Raw genomic sequence first — 13814 nt, forward strand, 5'->3', positions numbered from 1 at the left:
AGAGAAATGCAAATCAAAACCACCCTAAGATTCCATCTCACCCCAATTAGAATGGCGATTATCAAGAATACAAGCAACAACAGGTGTTGGCGAGGATGTGGGGAGAAAGGTACACTCATACATTGCTGGTGGGGCTGCAAATTAGTGCAGCCAGTCTGGAAAGCAGTGTGGAGACTCCTTAGAAAACTTGGAATGGAACCACCATTTGACCCAGCTATCCCACTCCTTGGCCTATACCCAAAGGACTTAAAATCAGCATATTACAGAGATACAACCACATCAATGTTCATAGCTGCTCAGTTCACAATAGCCAGATTGTGGAACCAACCTAGATGTCCTTCAATTGATGAATGGATAAAGAAACTGTGGTATATATATACAATGGAATATTACTCAGCCATAAAGCAGAATAAAATCATGGCATTTGCGGGCAAATGGATGAAATTGGAGAATATCATGCTAAGTGAGATAAGCCAATCTCAAAAAACCAAAGGACGAATGATATCGCTAATAAGTGGATGATGACACATAATGGGGGGTGGGAGGGGTTAGTGTTAGGGTTAGAGTTAGGGTTAGGGAGGGGGGCAAAAATGGAGGAAGGAAGGACTGTATAGAGGGAAAAGAGGGATGGGAGGGGTGGGGGGAAGGGAAAAAATAACAGAATGAATCAAACAACATTACGCTATGTAAATGTATGATTACACAAATGGTATGCCTTGACGCCATGTACAGAGAAACAACATGTATCCCATTTGTTTACAATAAAAAAAAAAAAAAAAAAGAATTCCCCAAGATTACAGGGAGCCCCTGGTTCGGGCTCAGCGGTCAGAGGGCTCAGAGGGAGCAACCAAGGTAAGCATGGAACCAGGCTTCCTGGGCTCAGGGCAACAGTGTGTCTGGGCACCTTGTGCAGCTTGCTGAGAATTTCCTGCATATGTCAGGGGTGAATCTAATCAGAGCTCTCATTAGATTGCAGTGCAGTCCTTGACCCCATGGCCTGGGGGAGACAAATGCCCCTGGGGGTGCTGTGGTCACCTGCGCTAGAGCATCCTCCAGAAAAAAAGGACACAGACCCCAGGAGGCCACATACCTTGTGACCTGGGCACAGGAAGGAATCCATGAGACCACCTGTGAAGTAGGAGAAAGAGAGGCTGGGGGTTTGGGTGGAAGCTGGCATTCCCTGAGCATCAAACACGATGTGGACACGGGAGGAGGGACTAGGATTTGGAAGGAAAGGGAGGAAAGGAAGCAAAATGACTCTCTAGGGGAAAACATTAAGGCCACCAAATGAAGAAGTTGGGGCCCTGTCATTCTAGAGGGGGTCGGAACAGCTCTATTCAGGAAATGCAATGTGTAGGGCAAGCCTGGGCTGCCCCGGAAGGGCTCCCTCCTGCACATGGCACCCCCAGCTATTGGACAGGGCCTGGGATTAGCGCTGTGCCCGCAGCACAGGAGCCTCCTGAGAACCAGGTTCAGGTTCTGCTTGCAACAGTGTAAGACTGGAACATGTATTTGAGTTCCTTCTAGTTCTTGGAATAATCTGGAAGGTGTAGTTTCAGGATTTTTTTTTTTTTTTGAAGAAAAGTAAAATCTAATATTACAGATTCAAGACTCAAAGACTCTTTGCTCTACATGAATAAAAAGCGTGAATGATTGTCATCCTTCACCTCTCGACTGCCATTTTCTAAGTGTTGATTCTTCTTGTAAGGGAGGGAGTGTGCACCAAAGGGCGCTCTGCAGCCTGTCAGGGTAGAAGAGGTGTCCATGAGGGCCTTGTGGGTGGGCAATCCTGAGCTGGGCTGTGCCCCTGAAGAGCACCAACAGACCCTTCTGAGGGCTGTTTGTGAGGGGCATCATCTCAGAGGCTGTGAATAGAGTGGTTTGTCTAGTGAAGATCAAGTGAGGGGGTGTCCCATGCCCAGACTAGAGGGTTCCACTTCCGACTGACGCTCACCCCTTCTTCCACGCCCTCTGCCGCCTTTCCTTGCTCTGGAATCATGATTCCCACAGACTGCATCTTGAAACTTTTCCACTGTCCTCGGGCCCTAGAGCCCTGCACTGCCTCCCTCATCCTCTCCTGCACAGACTGGGGTACTCTTGTGTGAGCACTCTCTTCTTCACACTTTCCCCTTGGGCTCATCCCCCTCCCTCCTCCCTGCCTCCCTCAGGCCTCTCCTCCTCTCCTGGGTGGATGTCCTCCATCACCTCCATTTAACCCCAGATCCTGTTGTTCTTCTACATGCTCAGTCTTCCTTCCATGCTGGCTTCCTCTCTCTGTCTATAAACACAAACAGCCTCCGTCCTGGTACTCAGCAGCTTTCCCTCTTGCCTGTCTTCTGGAAACCATCATCCACACTGATTGCCTTGCCTCTGGTTAGCCATCTGATCATCCCCCACCCAGAACTTTCTAGACTTTCTCACATCATGACCCATACAGGAAGTGTCACATTTGAGTGGCATATGGCACATGATTGAGGCTGAGGCTGGTGGAGACAAAAGCTCTGTCTGCCCTGAAGACGGGAGGAGCCCTGTCCCAGTGTATCTGGAATGTCCTTGCAGTCCACCACGGCTTCAGTCCTTCCAACTTGACTCTGCAGACAGCCTTCCTGGACATCACCAGTGCCAAAGGCAGTGGTGAACGGACCACGGTGCAGTGTAGAAGTTTCTGCGTGCACAGACCTTTTCTTTGTTTTAATCCTATGGCATTCAAATGGCCTTGGATAGACACTGCTGGTTTAGAGCTCAAACTCTGCAGTGGCACCGCCTGGGTTCTGTTCCCCTTTGCCACTTTCCAGCGACGTGACTGTGGGCAAATTACTTCTTTTCTCCATGCCTTGGTTTCCTGACTGAAGAATGAGGATCAGAGATTTCTCACCTCGTAGGACTGTTGTAAGAATTAGTGGGCTGGGGAGATAGCTCAGTCGGTAGAGTGCTTGCCTTGCAAGCACAAGGCCCTGGGTTCAATCCCCAGCACTGCAAAAAAAAAAAAAAAAGAATTAGTAGCTGCCATGTGAAAGTAGGTCATCAATGCCTGTCTCATAGGAAGTGCCATTTAAAGTGCTCTCGTGCTGCATGTCTCTGTTCTTTTTTCTTATAGTGCTTTCCCCCGACTTTTCCTAACACTAGACATACCTGGTCTTTTCCTTTCTGGACCCTCTTATTTTTTTTGCTCTCATTCTCTGGCTTCCATCTTCCCTGAATGGGCAGGTTTGGAGAGTGCAGCCTGACTCTCCCTTCCTTGAGCCCCTGGAGTGGTGGTGCCAGCTTTCCTGCTCCAGCCCAGCCATCATCGCAGGCCCTGGGCCAGAACCCCAGGTGCCCTGTAGATACCCTCATCTGGATCTCACCCTGCACCTCAGACCCAGAAGTCCCCTCAACATTTTCATGTTTATTTTCATTTTAAGAGTAATAATGGCTTATAGAAAATACAGAGAAATTGAAATAATCTCTCCATTCAGCAAGCTCCACCACGAAAAGGGTAAAGCTCCTGGAGTTGGGCCTTTTCCCAGGGGCACCTGGCAATATCTAGAGACATTTATGGTTAAAAACTGGACCGTGGGGAGGGAACATGTTACTGGCCTCTACTGGGTAAAGGGGCCAGGGATCCCGTGCAATATTTGAAATTGCACAAGACAGCCCCTCACAATAAGGGATTTGGGGCCCAGCAGTGCTAAGGTCAAAAACCCTGTTCTTTCTCCATATAGACATGTTGAAATGGGTTTTCCCTTTGTGCACTCATCCTTTCTCCCCACCCATGTTCTCTGTTTCTGTCAGGGGCCCTACTTTCTCTCCTTTCCTTTCTTTTCCTCAGCCATTACCAAGCCCAGACACCATCTGACAACTGTCAGACACCATTGGGCAATTGTCCTTTTCTCTTGCCCCAGTTACGAATTGATGACCACTCTCTTAAACTGATGAAGAAGCTTCCCACAGGCTCTTCACTCTGCAAGGTGTGCTTGGGGACTTTCATAGACTTCCCCTGCCTACTGAATTCAGCCCAGGTCTGGTAGAGTCCCAGTTGCTTGAGGGCAGCAGCTACCATGTCTGATTCATCTGTGTGACACCATTTTGAGCACAAAGTCAAACACTCCATAAATCTTGGTTGAGTTTGTGTGGTGAATGGCTGAATGAAGAAAAGCCTGGAAAAAGTCTCCTCCCAGCTTCCTCACAATGTGTGTGTCTCTGCAGATCCTCAAGGAGTGGTTTGGCCGAACCATCATCCGCTCCTGCACCAAACTGAGCTATGAGCATGCACAGAGCATGATCGAAAGCCCAACTGAGAAGATCCCTGAGAAGGAGCTGCCCCCCATTTCCCCAGAACACAGCAGCGAGGAGGTGCACCAGGCCGTCCTGAACCTGCACAGAATCGCCAAGCAGCTTCGCCAACAGCGCTTTGTGGATGGCGCACTACGTTTGGATCAGGTCAGTGTGTTTTGTTCAGTGTGACCAACAAGTTTGACTCAGGCCTGAAGCCAGTGGGATGAGGCAGCATGGCAGTCTTGGTCTCTCCTGGCCTTTCCCTGGCCACTCCACCACATTGTGCTGTCCCTCCAGACTCTGCAGGCAAAGGCCTGGTGACACTGTCACAGCAAAAGGAAGGTGTCTGTGTGGGTAGCTCTGTGAGCAACGCCCCCCCACTGTCTTCTCTGGGGAAGCTATGCCTGGGATTTGATCCTCACTTCAGGTTCCTGCTTTGAATCCCTTCTGGTGGAGGAAGAGCCTGAGACATGCAAGTTTAGGAAGTAGCTGGCCAGCATCCGATCCTGAGGCTCAAAAACCAGTGTGTCGCCTTATTCCTCAAAGAGAGTTATTTGTTTACAAATTCCAGATTAACCTCTGAAGAAGTAGAGAAGGGAGGAGCCTGGAGAATGTTGGCTGTGGAAGCAAACAGTGCTGCAGGGGCAGTGATCACGCTGACCATCCCAGCCATGCTGTCAGTCCCCTGGGCCCTAGCAGTGTCGCTTGAACCTAGGTAAATTTTCATATCCCAGAGTCGGTAACTGTTAGGACCCTGGAATTCTCTCTTCATCGCTTGTCAGCACATTACAGAGTGGAGCTTGTGTGTGTGTGCATATGTTCATATATATATATACATATATATATATATATATATATTTTTTTTTTTTAAGTTGGCAGTGGACCTTTATTTTATTTGTTTACATGTGGTGCCAAGAATCAGTGCTCTGCCACTGAGCCCCAGCCCCAGCCTGAGCTTATGTTTTAATTCATGGATTTTTTTTCTTTTTCATTTGCATTTCTTTCCCACACTTTCCCAGGCCGTTGTGTGCTGTGGGATGTCTCCATGTGTCTGAAAAATGGAGTGGGCAGCAGCCAGGTCACTAGGATTGTCTGAGGGCGCTGCTTGTCAGACCATTAGCATAGCTTACCCCGCAGAGACTGCTTTCTGTGCATCTTGCTTTAAGACCTTGCGGTGCAGGTTCTGCTCTCAGCCTCCCTTTTGCGACAAACCTGCGTACTTCCTAGCAGGCATGGCAAATGGTTGCTGCCCCAACCTAGGAGGACGGTCTCAGGACCTGGATGATCAGACCTGCCTGGGCAGCACCTGGAGCAAGCCATAAGCCAGCGCCTGGGCAGGCCTGTCTGCATGCTCAGGGGAGATGGTAGGCAGAGTAGACAGGAACAGGGCTCAGAGCTGGAGGAAGAGGGAATAAGGCATAGGAGGGTGCAGCGGGCCTCCTCGCTTCCTGCAAGGAAATCGTGAAGGCACTCTAATTCCCACCAACCAGCACCTCTGTGATTGTAGGTCCAGGGACATTTTGTGATTCTTGCTTCTTGGACTTCAATCGTGCACTAGGTCCTTTGGCTGCCTCCTGAATCTTTGTCTCTGTGTATGTCTCTAGTTAATGTCCCATTTCCAGAAGCCTCTCACCCTAGGATCCCATTCACTGGTATCTTCCCCACGTTCCTTTCATGTCCCTCCACACTCCCACCCTGAATGAACTCTTCTGCTCTGATTGTAACTCCTAGCTGCATGGATACTTCCTCCTCAGCTCCAGTTCAGTCTTTCTCCCTGCCTTCTGTTTTTTGGTGGGGGGTATTGGGGTTTGTGAATTTGTTTGTTTTCCATTTCTGGGGATTTTTTTTTTTTTTTTTTTTTTTTTTTTTTTAGCCTTTTTTTTTTTTTTTTTTTTTCTTTTTATTGTAAACAAATGGGATACATGTTGTTTCTCTATTTGTACATGGCGTAAAGGCATACCATTTGTGTAATCATAAATTTACATAGGGTAATGTTGTTTGATTCATTCTGCCATTTTTTCCCTTCCCCCCCTCCCCTCCCACCCTTCCCCTCCATCTATACAGTCCTTCCTTCCTCCATTCCTGCCCCCCTCCCTAAACCCAACTCCAACCCCAACACTAACCCTTCCCACCCCCATTATGTGTCATCATCCACTTATTAGCGATATCATTCTTCCTTTGGTTTTTTGAGATTGGCTTATCTCACTTAGCATGATATTCTCCAGTTTCATCCATTTGCCTGCAAATGCCATAATTTTATCATTCTTTATGGCTGAGTAATATTCCATTGTATATATATACCACATTTTCTTTATCCATTCATCAATTGAAGGACATCTAGGTTGGTTCCACAATCTGGCTATTGTGAACTGAGCAGCTATGAACATTGATGTGGCTGTATCTCTGTAATATGCTGATTTTAAGTCCTTTGGGTATAGGCCAAGGAGTGGGATAGCTGGGTCAAATGGTGTTTCCATTCCAAGTTTTCTAAGGAATCTCCACACTGCTTTCCAGAGTGGCTGCACTAATTTGCAGCCCCACCAGCAATGTAAGAGTGTACCTTTCTCCCCACATCCTCGCCAACACCTGTTGTTGGTTGTATTCTTGATAATTGCCATTCTAATTGGGGTGAGATGGAATCTTAGGGTGGTTTTGATTTGCATTTCTCTTATTACTAGAGATGTTGAACATTTTTCCATATGTTTGTTGATTGCTTGTACATCTTCTTCTGTGAAGTGTCTATTCATTTCCTTAGCCCATTTGTCAATTGGATTATTTACATTCTTGGTGTAGAGTTTTTTGAGTTCTTTATAGATTCTGGAGATTAGCGCTTTATCTGAAGTATGATTGGCAAAGATTTTCTCCCACTCTGTAGGCTCTTTCTTTGCATTGCTGATAGTTTCCTTTGCTGAGAGAAAGCTTTTTAGTTTGAATCTATCCCAGTTATTAATTCTTGCTTTTATTTCTTGTGCTATGGGAGTCCTGTTGAGGAAGTCTGGTCCTAAGCCGACATGTTGAAGCTCTGGACCTACTTTTTCTTCTATAAGATGCAAGGTCTCTGGTCTGATTCCGAGATCCTTAATCCATTTTGAGTTTAGTTTTGTGCATGGTGAGAGATATGGGTTTAGTTTCATTCTGTTGCATATGGATTTCCAATTCTCCCAGCACCATTTGTTGAAGAGGCTATCTTTTCTCCATTGCATATTTTTGGCCCCTTTGTCTAGTATGAGAAAATTGTATTTATTTGGGTTTGTGTCCGTGTCCTCTATTCTGTACCATTGATCCACCTTTCTATTTTGGTACCAATACCATGCCGTTTTTGTTACTATTGCTTTGTAGTAGAGTTGAAGATCTGGTATTGCAATACCCCCTGCTTCACTCTTTCTGCCAAGGATTGCTTTAGCTATTCTGGGTTTTTTATTCTTCCAGATGAATTTCATAATTGCTTGCTCTATTTCTGTAAGGTACATCATTGGGATTGAACCAGGACCTCGTGCATGCTAGGCAAGTGCCTTACCACTGAGCACTTCAGCCCTTTTTTGAGTTTTATTTTGAGACATGGTCTCATTTAGTTACCCAGCCAACCTTGAATTTGCCATCCTCCTGCCTCAGCCTCCCAAGTCGCTGGAACTGGGAGCCACCACGCCTGACTCCACTTGCCTTCTTAAACTCACTGCCTGGAGGCCCCACAGCCATCTCACCAGCAGCTTCCTTCCTCTGTACACAGCAGTACCTGGTGCTGATGGCTGCCCTCATGCTGGTTAGCACCTCCTCCCTCCATGATGTTGGGGTGTGCATATGTCCCTGAACCTAGGTGATTCCAACACTTGGCATGCGTTGTTCTAATTATGCAGTTTAGCTAAATATTAGGTCAACTAATCAAATATAAGCATAAAAACAAAATGTGTTGTTTTTGTAAAACCTAAGTTAAATGTTTTGGAAAGACTTGGATGAGTCTTTGAAAATTCTGTTCTTGCCAGATGCAGTGGCACATGCCTGTAATCCCAGCTACTAGGAAGGCTGAGGCAGCAGGATCTTAAGTTCCAGGGCAGCCTGGGCAACTTAGCAAGACTCCCTGTTTCAAAATAAAAAATTAAATAAAAGGACTGGGGATGTAGCTCAGTAATAGAGAAACTGCCTAGCATATGCTCAGCCCTGGGTTCCATCCCTAGTACTATTTTTTTAAAAAATCTGTTCTTTAGGAGACATTTGTATGAGTACAGGGGAAAGCCTAAAATTCAGGAATCATTCTTTATTTAAATTGCTTTACAAATGCCTTAAACTGTAAGTAATAGACAATGACTTGAGTGTAGTTCATTCAGAAAAGACTGGAAATTCTAATTAGCATACACTTTTTAAAAAAAGTCTTACCTTTTCAACAATAGTGAATGAATGTGCATTTATATAAATTAAGCCAAAACACAAAATGATTATATGTATACCTGTTCTACATGTTTCCCTTCTTTATCTGACTTTCAGAATAGCTCACCAAGTGCTTCTCAGGCACAGGAACCATACAGTTTCTGCTGTAACACTGAGACGTTACCCCATCAATTGATGTAGAGTTCTATTGGGTTAAATGTGTGAGATACTCAACAAACTAGACAAGACTGTCAGTGACCTCAGTTCGCAATAGGGGAAGTATGATGGTCAAAACAGGGAGCATCACAGATTATTGATGAACTGTTAGCATGCCCAAGAATCCACATTTATTGCTGAAAATTACTTTCAATATCTAAAGCTCAATGGCTTTTTCAATTTATAAATTAGAAAACTGAGACCCCCAAAGGCAAGACGTTCAAGTAGCTCTTTGTTCAGTTTCTCTCCATTTACACCATGCTGACTTAAGAGAAAAAGTTTTCCTTGTGGGAGAAAAAACACCCTCAAAAGTCCTAATTAGGTTCCAGTTAATTAAGATTCGCAAATAATGAATTTGCATCCTTGGAGTTGATTCCTTGGTTCCCCAGAAAACAAGTCTGTGGACCCCAGCTTTAGAAGGAAGAGACATCAATCTCCAGCAGCCAGGGACACTGGTGAGATCGTTTATAAATCAGCTAAATGGCCCCATTCAGAAGTCACTGCATTTGTCCTCCTGTCCCTACTGCCTGCTTTGCCCTCACAAAAATCCATTTTTCCTTGGTGCTGTTTGAGTAACCTACTGTTTGGGGTTGTTCTCTGAAGCTTGTTTGCTTCAGTTCACAATGTCCATGTTTTGGGTGGCAGTCCTAAAAAATACATCCTTTTACAAAGCCAACTCAATTACAGAGGAGACACCATCCAGGTCACACATTAGGCCCTTGGGTCCAGGATAAATCTGCCAAACCAGAAGTTTCACCTTTCCAAGTAGTTGGTTTGCCCTTGAGATGAATCAGGGCAGAGTATGTGGCTCTGATCTGGTGCCTGTTTGTGGAGTCTGGGACAGAAACCATGATAATCTCAGACACGCAGAGCAACATGACCACTGGGTGTTCAGTCAACAACTTAGACTACAGCTGCCTCGACCTTGTCTGAGCTGGTGAGCCTCCGTGCCTGGGGCCTCTTGTTGCTGACCTTGTGCTGTCAGATAATAGCAGACTCGCTCTGTCCTTTGATGGGAACTGCAGGGGGCAGCACTGCCTACCAGGTAGGGTGCCTGCTCCATATGTCTCTCTCCTGGAGCTCAGACCTGGTTCCAAACAGCGTTTTGCACCATGATATGACTCCCCTTTGCTTCACTGCCTAAAAGCAAATGCAAGTCTCAGATGCAGTCTTGCACTTTCCAGTTGAATGAGTTAAATGTCCCTTCCATGTTTTCTATCTCCACGTCTTCTGCCGTCACGATAACACAAGGACTAAACGAAGTTTCTTATTCTATTTTGTTTATAACACGTGTCTCCTGTTTCATAAAAGGAGGCTCCCATAAGTGGGCCCAGACTTCTTCATATTTATAGTAAAAAATAAAAATAAAAATCACAGTAGTTTATAATCCCATCTGCATCTTGAGCTTTGGGAGAGAGTGGCTCTGCCTGGTTCCTGCTCCTGACTCAAGTTGACTGACAGACTTTAGGGAGGGGCTAGCTATGTAGAAAGGGAGATGAGACTGCTTGACTTTGATGTGAACAAGGCCTCGGGCTCCTTTGGAGGTTCCATCTTGGCCATTGCTTTCAGAAGCCATCGTAGCAGGGTGCTAAGTAGAATCTAGAACAAAAACTTAACAACTGTCTAGTTTTGGAAAACTTCTGCTCTCTGGGGCTTTCTCCCAACCTCTCTCTTCAGCCAGGTGACTGCACTTCCAGGAAGGCTTCCCTGAGAGCCTGAGGCCTGCAGGAGCTGTTCCCCACAGGGTCCTGGGGCGGGGTGGAAGCTGGGGCTTTCTGAATTTAGAGGGTGTTAGGAATTGGGTAAAGAACCCTGGTGTTTCCATCTTCAGAGGCAAATTCCTCCAAAATAAAGGAGGCTTTAGCGTTACTAAATTCTCAGCTGCATCTCATATGAATCCTACTTGAGACAATTTTGAAGCCCAGACTTCAGGAAGTTTCTTTGTAGACTTGATTGTGAAGCTAACCTTGTTAATGGAAATTACTTTAATATCCTGACCCACGCTACTATGGAATGCCGTTAAGGATGACCTTGACCTAGCCTAGTCTTTAAATTAGGGGTTGGCAGACTTGTAAAAGGGCCAGAGAAAATTTCGGACTCAGAGCCATATGATTTCCGTGTTGCTACTCAGCCCTGTTGTGGCCGTGTGCAACCAGCCTGGTGCTTTAAATGAATGAAGGTGGTTGTGATCCCATAAAACTTAAAGAACTGAAGCCATGCGTGGGGCACATGCCTATAATTCCAGCAGCTTGGGAATCTGAGGCAGGAAGATCACGAGTTCAGAGCCAGCCTCAAGAAAAGCAAGGTGCTAAGCAACTCAGTGAGACCCTGTCTCTAAATAAAATGCAAAATAGGGCTGGGGATGTGGCTCAGTGGTTGAATGCCCCTGAGTTCAATCCCCAGTACCCCCCCCCCAAAAAAAAAAAAATAAAAAAACTTAAAGGACTTGAATTTCTTGGAGTGTCACATGTAACAAAATATTATCCTTCCTTTGATTATTCTTTAACCATTTAAAAAGTGTAAAGCCTATTCTTAGCTCCTGGGTGGTTGAAAAGCAATTTGGCCAGCAGTCCACATGTTGCTGACCCCTGCTTAAATGAGGGGCAGGCTACTCAGCCCTGTCAGCCAGGGAGCCTGTAGCAGCTCATCACCATTTCCCTGGAAGGCCAGGCTGGGTAATGGAGAACAGTTGTGCTGTGTTAGCTCCCAGGATGGTTTCTTGCAATTAAGTAAATTATTCCTTTGATTAGTACCGTGTTTAGCAGGTCCTGTTGCAGGATGGCAGTAGAAGGATGGATCTGTTCAGCACCAGCTCCCTTGCCCTATTTACCAGCACAGGTCACTTTAATCAGCCTGAAGCCAAAGGAGCAGTGGCTCTCATTACCCCCTCTGCAGGCTTCTCCTAGCTAGGCAGGCCCCCACGGCCTCCCAGGCCCACCCACCGTGGGGACTTCTCTTGACAGAGGCTCTGGGGAGGCTGCGTGGCTTCTCCCGCACCTGCTCCAGTCCCAAAAGCAGCATGCCTCGCAGGATCTGCTTCTGTTCCCCCCCTTCTACGCAGCAGCTCTCAGGAAGCTCGAGTCCCATCTCTCTGCTGATTAATTTTTGTACGGATGATATTTGGTGCATGATGAGGACAGGCACATTCATGCTATCTGGCTCTTCCTTGGTCTCATTGTTTATGTCGTCAATAAAATACAAGAGTAAGCTGCTGGGCTGGGGTTATAGCTCAGTGCTTGCCTAGCATGTGTGAGGCACTGGGTTCAAGTCTCAGCACTGTATATAAATAGGATAAAGGCCCATTGACAACTAAAAAATATGTTTAAAAAAAAAAAGAGTAAGCTGTTGGCAGGAGGCATGCCTTTTAGAGAGTTCTCACCTCAGCGTGTCTTAGAAAGCTTTGATGGGGGTTTAGTGTGTACGGGTGCTGGATACATGAAGATGGAGGAATAAGACTCAGAGCCAGTTCTTAAGGTTGTGATGAAGCTAGCAGACAACCAAAAAAGAAGTGCCGTGACAACTGCCCACAGTGCAGGGGCACTGCCCTGGAGAGGCTGGCCCAGGGGTAAGGACACTTTCCCAGCAGAGGCATTGTGTGCGCTAGGTCTCCAGAAGGATTTGAGGGACCAGCAGAGTGCTGGCACGGACTCAGAAGGGTGGAGAGTGGAGAGCGAGTGAAGCTGGAGGAGGCAGGGGCCTGGCCTTGAAGATCACAGCAGCTGTCAATATGAATATCATGAGCAGAACTGTTTTAGAAGGAGCCTCCTGAAAGAGAGAAAACTAGCTTACACTGAGTTTATAATCCAAGAGAACAGTGATAAGGGCCTGACCTGGGCAGACCCAGGGAAGAGCGCTGGCAAGCCTGGGGTGTGGTGGCACTCTTGATTAGATGGGAGGAGGGCAGGAGGGAGGAGCGGGAATGGGTTTCCAGCCTGGGAAAAGGGCTTGCCGCAGTCTCACAGTCCTGCAGTCCCTTCCCAAGCAGGGAACACGACCAAGGAAGAGGCGGAGCAGAGAGATGGTGACAGCCAGCGGAAAACAGGACAGTAGAGCTGGGGGAAGCATCAGGCATTAGGGCCTGGAAGTCAGAAGGGCTGGTCATGGGGTCACCATTTGGGGACCAGACGTGTAGAAGTGTTCATGGAGCTGTGTAAGGAATGGCCTCACTAGGGGAGGGCTCTGCCAAGGGTGGCCTTGAGGCCCAGACAGGAGAAACGGGAGGGTGGGAATCACCAGCCAAGACACTGCGTTCAGCTCTGTCCTGCTTCTGCCTCAGAAAGGAAGCTTCCTCTCAGACTGTAGCAACTGAGACAAGAGAAGAGGATAAAGAAGAAACCAAAATCACCTGTGATTCCATTTCCCAGAAGTCACCAGTGTTGCTATTTTGACGTGATTTCTTTTTGTTTATTTTTGGAGGGATGTATTATCATTTCTTATGGATTTTCCCCTCACTACTTCATGGCAGGAAGGAAGGTAGTTAGCATAGCATATATATAGTTTTTATGTTCTGCTCTTTAACAGTAAATGATGAATTTTTTCCTGTGTCCTGAAGAAATATTCTGGGGACTAAGGGATGTAGCTTACTGGTAGAGCATGTGCTTAGTTTTAGCATGCATGAGGCCCTTGATTCAGTCCCTAACACCTTAAAAAAACTTTCTAGAACACTATAACACCTGCACAGTATTTCATCATATGAATAATCTCTTGAACATTTAAGCATTCCCAATTTTGGATATTTTAGTTCTGATGCTTGGTGCTACAAATAATAATATGATGGCCTTTTTTGTGCATAAATCTCAGCCCAATCTTTGATTATTTCTGACAGTCTTTTTTTCTTTAATTTATTTTTATTGTAAACAAACGGAATACATGTTGTTTCTGTTTGTACATGGAGTAACAGCATATCATTTGCATAATCATACATTTACATAGGGTAATGATGTTTGATTCATTCTGTTATTTTTTCCTTCCCCCCACCC

At 46.2% G+C, this 13814-nt stretch overlaps 1 protein-coding gene across 1 annotated transcript in view; it reads left to right on the plus strand.

Annotated features, from left to right (window-relative positions):
• The window catches only part of Dis3l2 (DIS3 like 3'-5' exoribonuclease 2), a 356804-nt gene that overhangs the window by 283698 nt on the left and 59292 nt on the right, over positions 1 to 13814 (plus strand). Inside the window, 1 exon segment of the mRNA XM_047544162.1 lies at positions 4189 to 4422. Coding sequence (XP_047400118.1) covers positions 4189 to 4422 — 234 coding nt within the window.

Source organism: Sciurus carolinensis, chromosome 3 (genome assembly GCF_902686445.1).
Source record: "Sciurus carolinensis chromosome 3, mSciCar1.2, whole genome shotgun sequence".
In the NCBI taxonomy this organism is placed as follows: domain Eukaryota; kingdom Metazoa; phylum Chordata; class Mammalia; order Rodentia; family Sciuridae; genus Sciurus; species Sciurus carolinensis.